At 35.6% G+C, this 21,328-nt stretch overlaps 1 protein-coding gene across 1 annotated transcript in view; it reads right to left on the bottom strand.

Annotated features, from left to right (window-relative positions):
- Window positions 1-2,263: 2,263 nt before the first annotated feature.
- LOC114276636 (metal-nicotianamine transporter YSL3) overlaps window positions 2,264-21,328 on the bottom strand; it is a 30,921-nt gene continuing 11,856 nt past the window's right edge. Inside the window, exons 3-7 of the mRNA XM_028218431.2 lie at window positions 14,362-14,456; window positions 14,138-14,272; window positions 13,735-13,924; window positions 13,546-13,660; window positions 2,264-3,343 (exon numbers count right to left, since the gene is read on the bottom strand). Of these exons, the coding sequence (XP_028074232.2) occupies window positions 2,418-3,343; window positions 13,546-13,660; window positions 13,735-13,924; window positions 14,138-14,272; window positions 14,362-14,456 (1,461 nt within the window). The 3' untranslated portion in view covers window positions 2,264-2,417. The remainder of the gene's footprint in view (window positions 3,344-13,545; window positions 13,661-13,734; window positions 13,925-14,137; window positions 14,273-14,361; window positions 14,457-21,328) is intronic.

Genomic DNA, 21,328 nt, shown 5'->3' with positions numbered 1-21,328 from the left:
TTTGCTATGTTTTCCTGTCGTGACGATCCAGTTTGCTGTATGAATCCATCAGTGACTTCATCTCAGTAATTTTAATTGACATTTTTTTATTAAGAAATTTTTTTTTATATCAAAAATCAAGATGGTCCACTCCATCTTAATCATATTTGTTTAAAAAATAACACAAATTACTTGAAATTGTATTGTCTATTAATTATTTTCAGACAAATATAGGGACTATTTGTTACAACTTTTGAGAGGGGATTATAACTTATTTTGATTTAGGAGTTTGTGTCAAACTGTTTGATACAATTTTTGCTTATACCTCATTAGGCAGAAATAGTTTAAATAAGCTGAAAAAAGATGATTATTTCAAAACTGAGGTAGGGATGTTTTTAATTTTTACTTTTTGATTATCAGTTTTTAACTTTAAAAAAAACTCCACCAAACAAGTCCATGATCATATCAAATCAAGTGCCTTTCAATATATGATCAATCTAATATTTTGTATAAATAAGTTATTTGAAAGTCTTACAAGATAAATAATTTAAATTGTTGATATGTGCTTAAAATACCAATCCGCAAGCCAACAGTAATAGGCCCCGTTTATTTGGGGTTATAGGAAGGAGATTGAGACTACTAATACCTTGGTATTATTAATATCTTGTTTGTTTTGAGAGATAGCTTTGGGACTACTAATACATTGGTATTACTAATACCCTTGGAAGGGGGATTCATAGTGAGGAGGTAGAGATGGTATTAGAAAAATAGTGAGGGTATTAGAAATTTTTTTTATTTTTTATATATTGGAAATTTTTTTTAAAATATTAATGTTTAATTTTTATATTTTTTTATTTGTTTTATTATTTTATATAAAAATAATTTAACAATTTCTCACTATCAATCTCATCACTATCAATCCCCTCCATGCTATCTCTCAAAACAAATGAGGTGATGCTACTTAACAAAACACGAAGTTCTACCATCATTGGCATAATTAAACCACAAATTCTTTAAAATGAAGGACGTTACGTTTTCAATTTTCTGTTTATATTTATAAAAATTTAAAAAACTCAAATAAAAACTTGTTTGGTAAATTTTTGATTTATAAATTAGTGGTCTCAGTTTATAAATTTGGGCACAAAATGTAAACTCAAAAAATGTGTTTCCGTTTTGAGTTTTGAGTTTTTTTTTTTTTTTTTTTTTTACATCCAACACTAGCCACCATCCGCCACCACCACCCACCACCACTCATCACCCACCTGCCACCACCAACCACCACCCGCCACCGCCACCACCATCCACCACCCACCACCCACTCGCCACCACCACCCACACCTCGCCACCGCCGCCACCGTCGCCACCACCACCACCACCGCCACCACCACCCACAACTCGCCGCCGCCGCCACCGCCACCATCACCACCACCGCCACCACCGCCACCACCACCCACCTGCCATCCACCTGCCACCACCTACCACCCGCCACTACCATCCACCGCCTGCCACCACCACCTGCCACCTACCCACCACCAACACTCACCACCCACCTGCCACTACCATCCACCACCCGCCACCACTAGCCACCCACTACCACCAGCCACCTGCCACCACCACCACCACCACCAGCCACCTGCCACCACCACCCACCACCTACCACCACCACCACCACCCACTCGCTACCACCCACCACCCGCCACCGTCACCCACCCATCCACCACCACCACCACCCGCTACCTACCCGTCACCACCTGTCATCCGCCACCCACCTACCACCACCCACTCGCTACCACCCACTACCCGCCATTGTCACCCACCCACCTGCCACCACCCACCACCCACCACCACCCGCCATCCGCCACCCACATGCCACCACCACCACCACCCACCACCCACCACCCACTCGCTACCACCCACCACCGTCACCCACCCACCCACCACCACCCACCTGCCACCACCACCTACCACCCACCACCACCACTACCACTACCCACTCGCTACCACCCGCCACCGTCACCCACCACCCGCCACCACCCACCACCACCAGCTACCCACCACCCATCGTCACCACTTTCCATTACCGTCTTTTGCCGCCACTTGCCACCACTTGCCATTTCTCACTCTTTTTTATATTTTTAAAAATTTTTAAGCATTTTGTCAATTACCAAACGCGTTTGTAGTTTATGTTTTTCTAAAAATAAACAAAAAATAAACAAAAATCAGTTTATAAAATTTTAGTAAATATAAACTGAAAACGTAAACGTTACCAAACACACCCTAAGTATTACCAAACGGCACCTATATATATGGGTGGGAGTTCTTATAAGTAAATAAATCCCCCCAAAAAAACAAACAAATTGTCCAGCAAATGTAAATTTCAAAAACAAAATGCTTATTATAATTTCCACAACAGAGAGTAAGAGGTTGTTTGGTTGGGTCTAAGAAGCCGAGAATGACATGCACATTGGAGGATAAATTTTGGCTAAAGAAAGAACCGAGGCAGGCAGTATCCACAGCCCTTCACCGCATATCAAACCAGATGCAACCACCGGTACCATCAACTCTGCCTTCTTCGGGTTAATTTTTTGCCACACAATCACAACCAAAGTCCCCACACACAAATCAACTGCAAAATAGCCTCCTGATAGAAATGGCACCGCCATCGCCATTGGCAGTGGCATCCATTTCCCAATCTTCGGAGGACAAATGTCCTTCACCAAGTTTATCCCAACAGCAAAGGCGAAAAACCCACCGCACAGCTGTAAACAATGATTAGGCAAAGCCGATAACCCTTCAACTGCTAGAATCGCCATGTTTCTGTAAATAATCGCGAAAGGAGCCTTGTATTCTCCGTTTGGGTCTCCAACATTGAACGCCTTGTAAAAGAGGAAGAAGCTGAGAGGAGATACAATGCAGCCAATGGCCGTGCCAATGGCCTGGTTCACAAGCATGGCTCGTGGGGATGTGAGAGTGAGGTGTCCGGTTTTCAAGTCTTGCATCAGAAGGCAAGAAACTGAAATAACCGATTTAATGAGCCCGCAACCTGCTAGCCCTGCCACCACACCGTGTTCTTTGCCCGCTAATGCCGCGAGGATAAAGAGGCCAACTTTACCGTAATTGAAAGCCATGTTTATGTCTGTTAAACCAGCTCCATATGCATTGCAAAAGGCTAAGGCCGGAGCGAAAATGTAGGCTAAGATCACAAAATACCATTTGAGCTCCGGGAATATGAAGGGGATTGCGATTGCTGAGATGACAATGAAGAGACCGTATCCGCTGGCTCCTATCCACATGGGAATACTTTCTCTGATGAAGATTTCGTTCTTTTTTAGTTCGTCACGCGACTTGTTTTGATCACCCGCAGCTGCAGCCAGAAGATAATAATTTGTTAGTCAAACGTATAGCAGTGTGGTATTTCTTAATATTATAACGAGTGAGAAAGGTGGATAGGTGAAGTACTGTATTAGGTGATCGAAAAAATACGAGAATGTATAATAAATAATAATTGGTGAAGAAATATAACCACGTGATACTTTGGGTACAGTGATTAGACAAGGGCCGGATTTAGAATTTCAGGCTTGGAGGATAAAAGCACATGTAACTTTTCATCAAAAAAAATTATTATAAAATTTTAAATTTTGATTTATATTAGTACCAAAAAAATAAATAATATTACTATTAATTGGACATTCTTTGTCAATATAATTGAGAATAAAAATATAATTTGACATATTTCTTATTTACATTAACTTAACAAAATATTAACTATTATGTCTTTGTCTAGTAAAGTTAATTATTTGAAAATATTGTAATTGCCACTTTTTTTTAAATATATATAAAAATATCTATGATAAACTCGACGTCAAAACCTTAATTAATATATTTTTCAATAAATATGATCAAGTATCTTGTTACAAAATCATCTTATATCTTATTACGCAGTTTAGTTTTGAAAGAAAAAATTATAATTGAAAATGTATGTTGTTGTCAGCATAATGATAGTTCGTTTCAATAAGCGATATTAAAATTTATTAACTTATTTTAAGAATGTCATGTTGAAGTAGACAATATTTTTATTTCTAGACAATAATTCTATTTCTAGAGGATGAACAAATAAGAATTAATGCAAAATAAGATGCATAAGCAAATTAAAATGTGATTTATAAAAGAAAAAAAATGATATATGAAAAGAAAACAAGAATAATAACAAATAGAAACAAATAAAATGATACAAGTAACTTTAAATAATATAGAAATATAACAAATAATACATATAACAAATAAAATAGATCAATATTTAATAAAACTCAATTGAGAAATTATTTTAAAAATTTTGTAATGTAAATAGTTTAGAGGATGCGAACTACTGAAATTTTGGAGATGCAAAGTATTCCAGTTTGAAATTATTTTATCACACACACACACACACACACACACATATATATATATATAAGTATGTTTTTTCCTTTCTTATGTAACACATTCTAAAGGCTTACTTTTAAAAAAAAAAAAACACATCAACATCTCTTTTCCATTTGCATATACATAAAAATCTATGCAAACTCAATTTCAATTATAATAAGTAATTTTATATGGACTTTATTTGAGAAATATTTATTTTTCATATATTTTTCATCGTATATTTAGTTGTGTCGTTATCAAATATCTTTTATATAGTTGACATTTTAATTTAATTATTATGATATTTGAAAAAAAAATCTCAATATACAAATAAATAAATAAGACAGAATATGCTTAATTATGTGCATCGCATAGATCAAATTAATTTTTTTTATATATTTTTTATTTTTTTTTCTATCTTATTGATGTCTTAATATTAATTTATATTTAATTTTTATCTAACATGAAATTATTTATTACAAAAAAAAATTATATTTATTTTAAATTTTATATACATATATACAATTTATATGAATAATTTAAAAAGAATACTATAGAAAAAAAAATAATAATCTAAATAATTAATTTATGTATTTTCTTCTTAATCCAATCTTTTAAATAAATTTTATGTAGTACTATTTCTATATATTTTTATTTTCCAAATAAAAATAAAAATAAAAATGGATAATTAGAATCATTTTTAGTTTTATATTACTAATTCTCTTTCTAATTTAATTATTATTTTTAATATCAAAATGCGTATTTATTTCACCATCTTCTAATTTAATATATATCATATAAAATCATTATATGATAATTATACTTTTATAACATAATAGAACTAAAATTATCACAAAAAAAAAAAACAACAAATAATTTAACTAAATTTATTATATATAAGTATTCAGGTAACATTTTTATAGAATGATAAGGTTAAGACTATTAAAATAAATACTTTAAATTTAAATTTTATCTTAAATTAAAATTAATATTATTATTTTGTAACACATATCATAATATAAAATATCATTACATTAAGTAAAGTTAACTTCACTGTGATTTTATGTCAGACATCATATTTCTAAAAATGATTTACATATATACGTGTTGCGTCTAATTTGATATTAATTGATTAAAATAATGAAACTCAATATTTTTTTTGTTAAGTTTTTAGAAGATAAATTGACAAATATCAAATCATAAATAGTGTGGAATATTATTTTAAAGAATAATGATTTATCGAAAATGATTTTGTATATTTAAGGTACTATTGATGTTTCTTAAATAATTTATAAATAAAAATTTTGAATTTATAATACTACTGATAATGCACCTTCATGAGCTCTGCCAGAAAAGATATGCAAAAATAATTTGTCTGGAATAAAAATTTTGCAGTTATTATTAAGTGTCACATAATTAATCGGAACCTCTTTGAGAACTAAAATTATTAATGTTACAAAAATTTTTGTGTCTCATTCCCTTTGAGGATACTATTTATGATTTGAATTTATAATTTTTTATGTATCAATGTGAATAACTCTTACGATCTTGCTGATATAAACATAAATCTTACTTTTGAGTCAACCCACCTTAAATACTTTTTCGTATAATAAAATACTTAAATATTGTCATATAAAAATATTATAATAGATCATATCAAATACCACTTGAAGTATAATTAAAGACCCGATGTACCACTTAGACATAACAAAAACAATAAGAAATTGGCAATAACCTTTAAATTAATAACCAAAATAATATATCATGAGTTATAATCAAGTCATAATTTATTTATTATATAATTTTTTGTTATTTTTATTTTTTATTTTTTAAAAATAATTTGATACATGTGGAATTCATAACTTTTGATAAATTTGGTTAACATAAATAAGGTGTTGATTTTATGTTGAGAATACACATTTTTTTAATTAAAAAAAAAACTTTGAAAAAATTATTTTTATAAGCTTATTTTACATAGGATCATATATAGTGACAAAAATTTCCATCAGCTATTCACAAAATTAAATATATTTCTTATTTTTTTTGTCTATCTTAGTCATATTTTATTACTAATTTATATTGAATTTCCTATTTAACAAGAAGTTGTTTATTAAAAAATATTTATATTTAAAGGTTTATATTTAATTTGAATTTCATATAACTATATATATAATCATGTACAATATATATGTAGAAACAGTATAGTAAGGATATTAAAGAAAAATCAATACTCAACATAGTTATCCAACAAAAACGTACTCATATTTAATTTTTAAAATAAATTTGATATAATTCCCATTTCTACATATTTTAATTTCCAAATGAATAAAAAAATTAAAAAATTAGAATCACTTTCATTTTTGTATTATTAATTTTTTTTCCAATTTAACTATTATTATTAATTTGAAAATGAGTGTTTATTTTACTATGTTATAATTTAATTCATATAAAATTGTTATATATATATATATATATATATTTCAGTTATATAGCATGATAGAGTTAAGGTTATTAAAATACATATAAATAATTAAAATAAAATTTTATATATATATATATTTAGATAACACTTTTATAACGATATGGCTAAAATTATCAAAATACATAATTAAAATTATTACTTAATTTTAAATGACCTTTTTTCTCTAATTTAATCACTATTTTTAATATTAAAATTAGTACTTATTTTATTATCATATATACATATTTAAAATACAATTTCATAGTTCAATCGAACGAAAATTACATTGCATATTTCGTAATATTTTTTAATTATATTATAATAAAATTAATATTATTCTTTTGTAATGCATAAATTGTAAAATATTTCTAAAATATTTCTAAAATAACATATATAAATAATTTAATTTAATTTGATAAAATATTGTTTTAGAAAAAATCAAATCGTCCATTGTATGAGTCAATTGCTAGTTAATTACTAGTATAATATACATAATTTTTAAAAAATTTGGGAGTGTGACTGTCCCTAACCACACCTTTTTAGATGCATCCTTAAATAAGATTTGAATCCAGAAATCATCGTAGTTTTAAAGTAAATACGTGTATTTTTTATCTTTTTGAACTAAAAAATTAAGAAAAAAAAGATGGATATTTGGGTTATTTTTTTGACTTTTTACGAAAAAATATATATTAAAAAATTATATAAATAAGTGTATAGGAAAAGTTATTGAGTAGCCCGTACAATATCTCGGCAGGGTAGTCAGCTGGTGAGGGGATAGAAAATAATTGCCTCCTTTTCAAGCTTAAATTGGACGGTGTTGTTTGACCCGTGTAGGCCACCACGAGTCTTGTTTTGCTAATCGGAACCGTTCAATATGTAGAACTCGTCAAGTACTATATGCTTGTAAAAAATCAGGTTGATCGGATATGGATAGCTATCTAATCGTATAAGTTTTTTTGTCAACAGTTAACTATAACACCATATATTTTTCATACAAAACCAATTTAATCATGTAGCTATCTATATTTGATTAACGTGAATTTTTACAACCATATAGTACTCGACGAGTTCTACACATTGAACGGTTCGGATTATCAAAACGGGACCTGTAGTGGGCCTCCACTAACCCAACATTACTGATGAAAGTTTGATCACAATTCTCATTAAAGAAAATATCTGAATTACAGAGTATATTTATACAAGAGCTATGTAACTGAAAAATATGTAACTGAAAGTCTAACTACTCCTAATGACTTCTAACTACTTTCCAGTGGTTACGGAAACAGTTGAGCATCCATTGAGAGCTGTGATTGCATCTGATGCTAATGCATGAGAAGATGGTGCTGATGCACTTGCACTAGTGGGTTCCTTATCCTTAACAGCCCCCTTCAAGCTGATGGGAGCAGGGCAGACCAGAAGCTTGGACTGAAGCAACTGAAACCGAGAGACAGACAGAGGCTTAGTGAAGATATCAGCAATCTGCTCGGCAGAGGGAATGTACTTGAGAACAAGAAGTTTGCCAGCAACCTTTTCACGGATAAAATGACAGTCCACCTCAATATGTTTGGAGCGTGTATGAAATACGGGATTAGAAGCAAGTGCAATGGCGGATAAGTTGTCACACCAAAGAATAGGAGGACAGGGAGGAGAAATGGAAAGATCATGGAGAAGCATTTGTAACCAGCTCAATTCGGCAGTAGCCTGAGCAAGGGATCGATATTCAGCCTCCGTACTGGAGCGAGAGACAGTTGGTTGTTTCTTTGCAGACCAAGAGATAATATTGGAACCAAGATAGACACAATAACCGGAAGTAGATTTGCGATCTAAGAGATCCCCAGCCCAGTTAGAATCAGAGAAAGCTTGTAAGGTGAATGAACTAGGCCGAAAAATTAAGCCATGAGAAAGAGAACCCTTAACAAACCGAAGAATTCGTTTGACCAAAGCAAAGTGACCATTGGTAGGAGCATGCATGTATTGACAAGCTTGATTAACAGCTAAGGAAAGATCGGGACGAGTAAGTGTAAGATATTGCAATGCTCCAACTAAGCTGCGATATAACTGCGGTTGAGCAAATGGAAGAGCAGCAGTAGAGTGAAGAGGAGATTTCATAGAGCTAGGTGTTGAACAAGGTTTACAAGAAGTCATGCCAGCTTTAACAAGAATATCAGAGGCATACTTCGGCTGAGATAAGAAATAAGAATCCCCAAGAGATTGAATGGAAATGCCCAAGAAATAAGAAATATCACCTAACTCTTTCATGGCAAAAGTGGAATGCATATGATGAATAAGAGTTTGAAGATGAGAAGGGTTACTACCAGTAAGAAGAATGTCATCAACATATACAAGAAGAATAGTAATCGAAGTAGAAGTTTTATGGATGAACAAGGAATTATCACAGTGGCTATTAAGAAATCCCTGAGAAAGAAGAAACTTGGAAAAAGTAGAATACCAAGCACGGGGAGCTTGCTTCAATCCATAGATAGCCTTGTGTAATTTGCATACAAGGTGAGGAGAAGAAGAACTAACAAAGCCTGGGGGTTGTGTCATATACACCTCTTCCTCCAAGTGACCATGTAAGAAGGCATTGCTAATGTCTAGCTGCTTTAAGGGCCAGTGATGATGCAAAGCAAGGCAGAGCAAAATGCGAATTGTGGGATGTTTTGCAACAGGACTAAAGGTTTCATTATAATCGAGACCTTCTTGTTGCAAGAAACCTTTAGCCACCAAACGTGCCTTGTATCGAGCAATGGAACCATCACTGTTGCGCTTAATACGGAACACCCATTTACAACCAATATCTTGTTTAGAAGCTGGAAGAGGAACCAGAGACCAGGTGCCTTGAGCCATTAAAGCTTTGTACTCATCAAGCATAGCCGCATGCCAATGTGGAGAGGCAAGAGCTTGTTGATAAGTAGAAGGTTCAATATCAACAAAGGATGAAGATGAATATGTCATAAGACCATGAACCTTGGAACGGGTGACCATGGGGTGAATGTTTGTAGTAGAGGAAAGAGGAGGTAAGGCAACAAAAATAGAGTGAACAGGAATAGGCTGAACTGATGCAGGAGAAGGTGGAATAGAGGCAGCTGGAACTGATGCAAGAGGCTGTTGCAGTGGTGCGGATTCAATAGGCTGCTGAAGTGGTGCAACCGATGGCTGAAGTGGGACAGCAGCAGGAAGCTGCGGAGGCAAAGTGGCAGAAGATGATAAATCAGATGGATGGTGTGCTGAGACAGCAGGGGCAGCAGACACAGAAGCACAAGGCTGGGCTGGAGGCATAGGAAGTTGAGACTGTGATGCAACAAAAGACTGCTGAAGTGGGGCAGCAGCCGTGAGCTGTGGAGACAAACCAGATGCAGAAGCTGGGAAAACAGAGTTAGACAATGGAGAAGGAGGCCAAAAGAAAGATTGAAGAGTGGATAAAGAAGATGCTGCAGAAATTGAAGAAATAGCAGAAAAGGGAAAAATAGTTTCATTAAAACTCACATGGCGAGAGATATGAACTTTACCTGTGACCATGTCCAAACACCTGTAACCTTTATAGGAGGAGTGATAACCAAGAAAAACACAGAGAGTAGATCTAGGTTGCAACTTATGGGTGGTATAAGGTTTCAACCAAGGGAAACATTGACACCCAAATACTCTGAGAAAAGAGTAATCAGGTAAGTCATGAAAAAGAAGTTCATAAGGGGACTTATGCAAAAGAGTGTCACTAGGGAGTCTATTAATGAGATGAGTAGCAGTAGAAACGGCATCAAACCAAAACTTGAGGGGAACACTAGAATGATGAAGCAAAGCAATAGTGGTCTCAATAATATGTCGATGTTTGCGTTCCGAGACCCCATTCTGAGGGGGAGTGTAAGGACAAGATATTTGATGAACAATCCCTTGTGCTTTCAGAAATTGAGTCATAGAAGAGTTAACAAATTCAGTACCTCCATCAGTTCGAAGTACTTGCAATTTAGTGGAAAATTGAGTCTCAATATAAGCCTTAAATTCTAAAAATTTGGAAAACACTTCACTTTTATAACAAAGAGGATAAAGCCAAGTAAACTTACTATAGTCATCAATGAAAAGTACATAGAATTTGTAACAAGAGGAAGAAGAATGAAATGGCCCCCATACATCACTATGTATAAGAGATAGGGGCTTATTTACAGTAGAATTAGAAAGTTTGAAAGGCAGTCGATGACTTTTAGCTATGTTGCAATGAGTACAAGAAAACACAGTGGACTTAGGATGAGTATTAGCAACAGACAAGTGTTTTTTTAAAACTACAAATTTTTGTTGAGAGGGATGACCCAATCTGTGATGCCAAGTAACTTCAGAGACAGGACTAGTAGTAGCAGAAAATACAGCATGAGAGGATGATGCAGGAAGAGGATGCACAGCAGTAGGAGATGGTGATGACAAATGTGGAAAGTGATATAAGCCCTGAGTATTATGGCCTTGGTGCAGGATGGCCTTCGAGTGTTTGTCCTGAATCACAAAGGAAGAGTCATCAAATGTCACAGTGCAATTATTATCCTTGGTAAGTTGATGCACAGAAAGAAGGTTGGAAGAGATAGGAGCATGCAAAAGCTTTTTAAGCTTAAAGGAATAATGAGGAGTAGGAAGTAGGCCTGTACCTGTATGATGAATAGGAATGGACTTACCACTACCTACAGTAATCTGATCAGGGCCATGATAATCCTGATACATGTGAAGATTAGAGAGATCATTAGTAATATGATCAGAAGCTGCAGAATCAAGGTACCAGGGAGGAGAATCAGCTGAAACAGTGGATGAAGTGGAAGTCACAAAGGCTTGAGGAGAAGAATAGCCAGATGAAGGAGATGCTGAAGCAGATGAAGAAGCAAAATTAGAGGAAAATGATGGGTGAAAGGTGGAATCCAGTCGATGCCAACAGTCAAGGGCAGTGTGGTTGCTTTTCCCACAGATTTGACAAGTTAAGTTGTAGGAGGAATATCGACCTCGGCCACCACGAGAAGAAGATCGAGTACTACCACCACGAAGACCACCTCTAAAACCACTTCTGGATCCGCGAAGAGACGAGCGTCCTCCTCTAGAAGCAGAACTAAATGAACCACGTTGTGCATGTGCAGTATAGGCAACTGAAGGTTCATGAGACTGCAACTTTCTCTGTTTAGCTGTAATGTGAATTGATTCAGAATTTAAGAGAGAGGTTAACTCTGCCATAGAAATAGGCTCAATACGTGCTCGAATGGTGGTTTTGAGAGCATCAAATTCATCTGGTAAACCATTGAGAGTGAGAAGTACCAGATCTTCTTCATCAACCGGTGAAGAAGCCAAAGTTAATTGATCAGAAAGATCTTTGATCTGAGTCAAATACTCATGCATGGTCAATGAATCTTTTGTCAGATGATTCAAACGATTCTTCAATTCATGAATATGAGATCTAGATAACACTGTGAATCTTTGACAGAGAGCATTCCAAACCTCAAAGCTATGGTGCAAATGAAGAACAGAGGAAAATATCGGAGGTGTAAGTGTAGCTGTTATACAGCTTAGGAGATGAGCATCTGTTTTGTTCCACTGTGCTCGAGCTGGATTGAGCACTTCAACACCATTGGAATCTTTGAGCTGCAATGGTGGACAAGGAACTAAACCAGTTGCAAAATCAAACAACTCAGTGGCTCGCAGAACATTTTGAAACTGACTGCGCCAAATTAAAAAATTTGTAGAATCAAGTTTCACTGTAATGAGTGAACTGAGATTAGACATCAACAGACTGAGATTAGATGATAAAGAAGAAGAAGATGAATCAGAAGCAGCCATGGATGGCCCAGAGTTGTGCTCGTGAGAGCTTTAGCAATGCTCTGATACCATGATGAAAGTTTGATCACAATTCTCATTAAAGAAAATATCTGAATTACAGAGTATATTTATACAAGAGCTATGTAACTGAAAAATATGTAACTGAAAGTCTAACTACTCCTAATGACTTCTAACTACTTTCCAGTGGTTACGGAAACAGTTGAGCATCCATTGAGAGCTGTGATTGCATCTGATGCTAATGCATGAGAAGATGGTGCTGATGCACTTGCACTAGTGGGTTCCTTATCCTTAACAATTACCCTCAAATTTAATAAATATATATACCTAATTTTTTTTTCCCTTTGACAACGTTTACATCAATTCTCAGTACCAATCATGTCTTTATATTAAAATATGTAATAAATTATTTTTTTTATATTTTTAATTTACGAATAATAATAACTTTTTAATTTTTTTATTAATTTTTTAACTTTTTAAATTTTTGTTAGAAATGCCAAACTAGGCAATATCTAAGTCAATTGGGATTGGGCGTTGTGGGCATGCAAAGCAAGTAATCAAGATGAAGGAATTATGAAACAAGCCAAACAGAAAAACGTAATGAATACTTTTATTTTATTCTTTTGCCGATAAAATAAAATAAAATAAAAAAGAATTATAACACATTGGAACAAAGAAACAAATTTACAAAAAGATGTGGGGGACAAAAAAAAATTTACAAAATGATATGGGATCCAAGTACTTTTGTGACAGGGTGCAAATAAAAAACTATGGGAGCGCAACTGTGGTTTGCATCCCTCCGTATTTGTGAAAAAAAAAATAAAAATTCTGTAAACACCCCCAAAAAAAAGCATAAAAGCTTTAGTTTGAAATGTTGGATGGACGTTGAAGAGTTTTTTAGCTTTTACCTGGGTTGATGTTCCTTTGTTTGAATCTGACATGAACGTTTAAGAATGTGATACAAATAATCTTGACAAAACTGTAGAGCCCATCACCTAAGAGAAGAGCAATGGAGAGAAAGATCTGCATGCCAAAAAAGATGTTGATAATTTCATAAATAGAGAGAGAGAGAGAGAGAGAGAAAGAGAGAGAGAGACCTTGTAGCCTTGCAAGCTCTGCATGCTGCTTTCAGGTATATTGGCTGGGAACCATTGTCCTTTAAGCTTACCCATAAGTGGCCACATGATACCCCATGAAATCACAGCTCCAAGAAGAGTTGATATGTTCACAATTGGGGAACAGATCATTCCAGTTCCCACGTAAGTCATGCTAAAATCGAAGTAGAATCTACCAAACACAAAGACCAATCATCAATCGCAAATCAGCAATATCAAATTGAAAAACTAGAAAGGGAGAAAGAGAGAGACATGAATGCATAATTGCATATAAAAAAATTAAGAAAAAGTCTAGCAAGACAAAAACGAATTACAAAACCGGACAAATTCTGTGATCGATTTCTGTGTTTCTAAAAGAACTGTAGAGCTAATGATCAACACATACGTATTCCTCCATGCTTTCAACCCAAAAGTAGGGAACTGTTGAAACCCGCAAACTTCTTTTCCAGTGTAAAGCCACTTGAAAAAGGCCCACAAGAAACTCATTGAGAAGAATTTCGTGAACCCGCGCACCTGCTTTCTACAAAATTATCGTCATAAAGTTAAATTTATGATCATAAAAAAAAATATCATGACAAAATTGCAAAAATAGAGATGAAGGGTACTTACTTAGCCGTCTTCTCTCCTTGATTATGAAATCCATTAATGAGAGCCGCGGTTGCCACACCACTTGGATAAGTCAAGTTGTAATCGATTATCAAGATCTGTGTGACCAGTTGGGAACTACTATGAGTGATAATCTCTATTTAATTAAGCACTTGCACAAAATATAATGTAAATTGGCTTTATCTTTAAAACCATGCCCGTGAATATACATATGCAACTAGCAGTACTAATATATAGTCAAACCAGCCTAAACATGGCTTCATGGATGTTGAGAATTGAAAAATCTAGAAATTCCCTAGATGTTGATTCGTGATTATGTATCAATTTTAAGTAGAATATAACAATCCCAATCAAACAATCAAGATAAAGAGACACAACGATTTTACGTGGCAAAAATCACAATTGGACACCTCCAACTGTGATAAAAAAACCACGGGCAACAGCCACAAAACAATCCACTAAGAAGATTTAAAGGGATTACACAGGTATACTCTCAATTACCTAGCGAATCCACGCCTAATTGAACCAACCTCTATGTGCCTCTTCCAACCCGTCTTCACCTCGGAATTGTCTTTACGATGAGCCACCCCGGAATCCACCAAAGCTTCAGGCTCGAATTCTTCAGAATCCACCGAAGAACAACTCTCTCTTTTGTAGAACTTGTAAAACAAACAAAACCTTTGATGTATACTCTTTAGAACATGAGTTGAATGCTCAATAAAAACATCAAAGAAAACTCACAAAGTATACCCAGATATAAACCCTACAACCCAAAAAGAAAATCTGGAGTAGTAATCCTAAAATCTGACCCAACACGCGAATTTATAGAATCTGTCCCGCGATCTCCGCTCGAGCGCCCAACAGCCCGCTCGAGCGTCTTCAGTAAAATATGCGCGATATAACAGACGTCCGCTCGAGCGCCAGAAAGCCCGCTCGAGCGCGAAATCACACATCTCAGTACTTTTGCAGGCGACCAAAACTTCTGGAACCAGGGATTCTCCGCTTGAGCGGGGGAATGTCCGCTCGAGCGGACAGGCAACTTGGAATGCATTTTTGCATTTTGCTTCGGGGGCGCTGCCCCTCGACCCCGCCGTGGTGCTGCCTCGGACCCCACCGTGGCGCTGCCCCCTGGACCCCCGCGAGCTGACCGGGCAGCTCGATCCCCGTCATAATCAGCGAAGTGGCAATCTTGAAAGCTTTATCATCACAAACTTCTCTAAAAAGCACAATTCGGGTTGGATTCGCATCTAAACACTCATAGCCTTACTGAAATAAAAGTGCGAAAATAAATACAACTGAAAGGAGTTTTGTCATACGGGATTGCCAAGAAATAAAACCTAACAAGAATAAAATCTCGTTTTGATGAAAAGTAATTCTAAATTTGCTTTCAACCATGGTTATCAGAATCTCGATCCGGATCTTACAATCTTACGATCTTACGATCCATTTGAGTACAATCGATCCGGATCGTGTAAAAAACTCCTTATAGGTAGGATCTTTCGATCCTGGTAGTGGGATCTTATAGGATCGTGGAATCCCGATCCAAATCTGATCCTATCCGATCCAATTTACAAGTCTTGTTTTGTATTGTATGACATATTTTGTTGTAAATTTTATATTTGTTGTCTAAATATCAATTTATGTTGTCAAAATAAATAATAAAAATTAAGTAGTATTGAATCAAATAGACTAAGAAAAACAAACTAGGAAACAAACATTCAAATATTGCAGTAATTTAAGAAAATTAAATAGTCGAAAAAACAAACTTAGCTTTAGCGGAGTCTAAGAAGGGTAAGATGATTGCAACTTTATCCCAATTTCTGGAGAAATTATTTTTGTGACTTGAATTCGCTCCGCCAGGATTGCTAACGACAAACCTTATCATTCGACTAAACTACTCTTTTGAGTTCTTAATCTATTTTCATATCCAATTTTGTTAAATATTTTTTCTTCACTTTTTATGCATTATTGTACATTGTAAAGCATTTTGTTATAGAATTCTTCTTCTTCTTCATCTTCTTTTTTTGATAAAATGCAGAACTTTTACCATCGAGTTTTCTATTGCATAATATTTTATGTACATTTTACATGGAGTACTATATTTTTCACAATATCTCCACTTCTTTTTAATAAAATATAGGTTCATTTTGTGTATACTTTATAAGAAATATTTATTTAAATTAAATTATTATGTAATTTGTCTTTTTCGGTAGGATCTTACGATCCTCGATTCGATTCTACGATCCGATCCTATAAACACCTCCAACGATCCATCGTAGGATCCCGATTTTAACAACTCTCCTTTCAACCTCACTGTTATCAACAAGTTGTATTACATTTACGGAGTTTTCTTAAGTGTGCAAGTGCACACCATGTGCCACTTACACAAAAAGTGTAAGTGTAAGGTGTAAGTATAAGTATAAGGTGTAAGTGTAAGGTGTAAGGTGTAAGTGGGTTGCACATGGTGTGCAACCTCAAAAAAGGTGTAAGTGTAAGGTTTAATTTTTTACAAAAGGTGTAAGTGTAAGGTGTAAGTGTAAGGTATAAGGTGTAAGGTGTAAGTTGCACACCATAACCAAACCCTACATTTACACTAAATAGACGTTCCAATAAACAAAAATTAAGCTCCAAAATTAGAATTATGAAACTCTGATTTATAGACATAAAAACTGACATTATAGAAGTCTGCTCTTGGCAAATATATGAAAATCTGATTAACAAATATAAAATTTATATAAAAAATCTTGTTACAATGGTGGCATTTTTATAATACTAAAAAGTTATTTTGATGGGTTTTTTAGTTTAAAATGAATGGTTGTTGATTTGTCATATCATTTTATATGTATTTTCTATCATTATTGTTGGCTACATAATTTGTACAAGCTAATCACAGTTCAACACATGGTAGGATGAGGACAATACGGAAAAACAATTCAAGTCTTCAATCATAATCACACACGTGGCAGTTAGTATTGGTTATTGTGGATTTATATAGTATGGAATCAGCAGAGAGGTGCAAGATGACGTGACCTTAACGGTTACTCATATTTAAATTCAAATATCAGGAGGGAAGGCTAACTGCAGACATGGCGTAGTGGAGCTAACTGTAAGGAAACATGATCAGCAATCATGGAGGGATGATTCGACGGTTAGAAGCTCATTTCGACGGTTACCATTGAGAAGTATAAATAGCAGAGAATATCCCAGAAAGGAGCCCTAGACTCAGATCAAAAAAATCAGTTTTATTTACTTTATTTTCTTTCCAGTTTTTATATTTCTTGTTATTTACATTTCTGTACTTCAAATTCCTGCACTGCACTTCATTCATAGGAGTAGTTTCAAATAGTTTGTCGCTATAAATCTCTACAAGGCTGATTCGAATCTTTGTAAGTCTTCTATTTTACTTAATGAAATGCTACAATTGTTCTTCATTTGATCCTCCTAAACAAAGCCACTAGTAAAAATCCTCTTCATTAAGGCTGAAAGCACTAAAACACAATCGTCTGATAATTGGTTGGCAATTAATATTTTGTAAGAACTGATTGATCCTTACTAGCACGCTCAAAATCACAATAATAACCTTCGAAAGCCAAAAAGCCAACATATATTTTTGGCACGCCACTAGGACTCATTGAAATGGCTAGACGTATGAGACAAGGAAAAAATGAAAGCTTGGAAGAAGGCATGGAAGGAGAGGTAGAAATGCCTAATTCAGAAGATAATGTGATAACACATCCTATGGAAGTACCTGTTTTATCAGAACCTATGGTCGAACAGACCAGCACTTCAGAACAAGTACCACATGTTCAAAATATTGGACAAGGCCAAGGAATTGGACCATCCACTGTTCCATCTACTCAGTTAATGAATCCATGGGGCGGCCTAGTAGATGCCATGGGATAACAGTTAATGAACAAAATTGAAAGGTGGGCAATATCCTTCATGGATCGAATGAATACCCATCAACCAACAAACACAAGACATATGGAGGAAATTTCTAATGTCCCTCAGCAAAGATTGGCTAGAGATAAACAGCCTATGCAAAATAATGGACATTCTAATGGTCAAACTAGTAACCAAAACTACGAAAGACCATCACCTCAGTCTTGGTATGAACCTCTTTCGAGACCTGTAACAAATCAAAATGCCTCATTACTTAACAGTGAAGCTATGCAAATTGGTGGATCTGGCCCAACACAAGAAAATGGCATAAGGATGTTTCCAAATCCCATGTTCGAAGCCATACCTGGCACAAGGGGGGTTCACTAATCCTTTGTTTGAATTTATACCCGGGAGATTGGAAGGGTTCCCTACAATTGGAAGAGACACAACACCTGTTCCAGCACCTTTCACAAGTCATTTTGCAGGACAGGCTTAGAGGGGTTACCCATACCCTCAACAGCAACCAGCACTACAGGGACAACCAGTCCCAAATGTGCCACCTTATGGACCAAGAGGACCTCAGGCACAAGATTGTCCACCAAATCCTGTGTTTGTTCCTCCAATAGTGGTTCAACAAGCACAAAATATGATTTCTAGGGACCAAATTGCTGACGTTGTTAGAGAGATGTGTGGATCGATGGCTCGGGGGGTTCAAACTCCAGTGTACAGGAAACCATATCCAGAATTGGTAGATAGGGTACATGAATACCCAAGAAGATTTAGGATACTAGACTTTGCTCTTTTTTATGAGAATGGAAACCAGTCAACGGTGGAGCATATTGCTAGGTTCGCTGTTCAATGTGGTGAATTTACCAACAATGATTACATGAAATTGAGATTGTTCCCAAATTCTCTAACTGGGGCAGTCTTTGTAAGATATATTAACCTTACACCTAACTCTATCCAAACTGGGCAACAGATGGAGGAGGCATTTCATGCCCAATTCTTCCAAACGGAGCCAGAGGTTTCTATGGCAAACTTGGCAAGGTTGAGTCAAAGGCTTGATGAAAAAGCTGCTCAATTTATTGCCAGATTCAAAAAAGCACGAAACAAGTGTAAGATTGTCCAACCAGAGCCTGAGTTCGTGAGATTGGCTCAAAATGGTCTAGAGTTTAGGTTTCGAAAGAAGTTTGACTCAACTGAGTTTAAAGACTTAGTGGAACTGACCTATAAGGTGTCTAGGTATGAAGTATTACTAGAAGAAGAACAAGATCGAAGTAATTCATCATACAAAACGTACTATAAAGATCCTAATTATGAGATTGATACAGTAGAGATTGTAGGAAAAGAACATGTAATCTGTGAAACATTAATTCATAAAGACACAACAATAGACCAACAGTTTAAAAAGAAAGACCTTCATAGGAAATACTATTTCGATTTAACAAAGGCAGATGACATTTTTGGTCATTTGCTTGCTGCAAACTTCCTGAAGTTGCCAAAAGGAGTCAAAATTCTGTCTCCAAATGAACTTAAAAGAAAAGTGTATTTTAAATGGCATAATTCCTGGTCTCACTCAACTAAAAACTGCATTGTTTTTCGAGACAGGATCCAAGAGCGGATTCGAAAGGGGAGTTTAAAATTCCCAGCTAAAGCAGAAAAGACCATGGGGATTGACACTAATCCATTCTTAGAAATTGGAGAAGTGGTAGCCAATGTTATTGTGCCAGACTTCCAGAACTTGTCCTTGAAAGAATTGGAAGTGGTCAATGTGCAAATGTATGCTGCTAGCCACATTACTGTCAAGAAAGATGTTAGAAGTTTACCAGCTATTGGACAAGGCTTCCCTGACCAGAGGGAAGACTCTGATGAAGAGGCACTGGATGATGATTCTTTAGAGGCAGCTGCCATGCAAAGAATGTGTCCCAGATGCAGGTTGAGCTACAAGTGGTTGAAAGAGCTTCCGATTGATAGGAAACAATATTACAAGGATGTGCAGAGGCATCCTAAACCAACTAGTGCTTATAACAAGAGGCCATATCCAACTGGTATTAGGCAGCAGCCATTAATGGCTCAGCCAATAGCCGCTAGAGTGCACTCCAAAGGCAAGAGACGTCTACATGAATCCAGACCACCTAACTATTACAGAATGGAGGGCAATTATACTGAAAGGAGACCTGAAATGAGTTCAAGTTATGGGATCAAAGCCAGGGATTAGCCCCCTAGACTAGCCTCACACCAGATAGAAAGTGGCCACCTTCATGGAAGGCCTGAATTTGGCCCAAAACAGGGAGTCAAGGCCAAGTAATGGCCTTCACAGCCAGCTTTGAAGATGGTTTCGAAGGAAGAAAGAGACAGTTCAACAACTAGGCTAGCAGGTTTATGGGTACCTGGAGTCCCAGATTAGTTTGTCATGCAGAAGAAACCTAGGGAAATGTCTACCCAAAGAAATGTTGTTGGAGACCAAGGTAGGATAGTTAAACCTCCTTTGGTGGCTCCAAATAATTGGGTGTTACTTAAACATCCAAAAAAAAAGGAACCAAATATGGTCCCAGTGATTTTTAGGTCCCAAAGAAAGAAGATCCAGCGAAGGTATACTCAGTACCAGAAGGATCTAAAAGAAAGCAGAGAAAGTTCTTCATTAGTCCAGCCAAAGGGCCAGGTAGAGAGAGAAAAAAGTTCAAAGTTAGATCATAATCCAAATTTGACTCCTCAAGACAAAAGGAGTTGCAGCAGAGAGCAATTGGCCAAAGTTCATTCTGAACTAAAAGCCAAAGAAAGATCCAGTTTGACAGGATTGGAAAAAGTTTTGATGGAAATTGATAGTGAGACAAAGAGAGAAGTTGGCCTAGGCCAAAGGAAGGAGATAGTTGAGGAAGAAATGTTCAAAGCCTTTATGGCTGAACATACATTTTTGGTCAAAAAACCAGTAGAAATAGACCATTTGAAGAAAGTTACTAGTACTGAAGTGCCAGAATGCAGCATGGAAGATGCTTCTAAAGTAATTAAACAAGTTGGCCAGGAAGGGAAATAGGTACAGCCAGTCATCCAATTTGGCTCGTTTCCTCCAGTATCAGTGAATATGGTA

The sequence above is a fragment of the Camellia sinensis genome, chromosome 13 (genome assembly GCF_055761805.1).
Source record: "Camellia sinensis isolate YWXY chromosome 13, ASM5576180v1, whole genome shotgun sequence".
Taxonomy (NCBI): Eukaryota; Viridiplantae; Streptophyta; class Magnoliopsida; order Ericales; family Theaceae; genus Camellia; species Camellia sinensis.
This window is presented reverse-complemented; position numbering and strand designations above follow the sequence as displayed.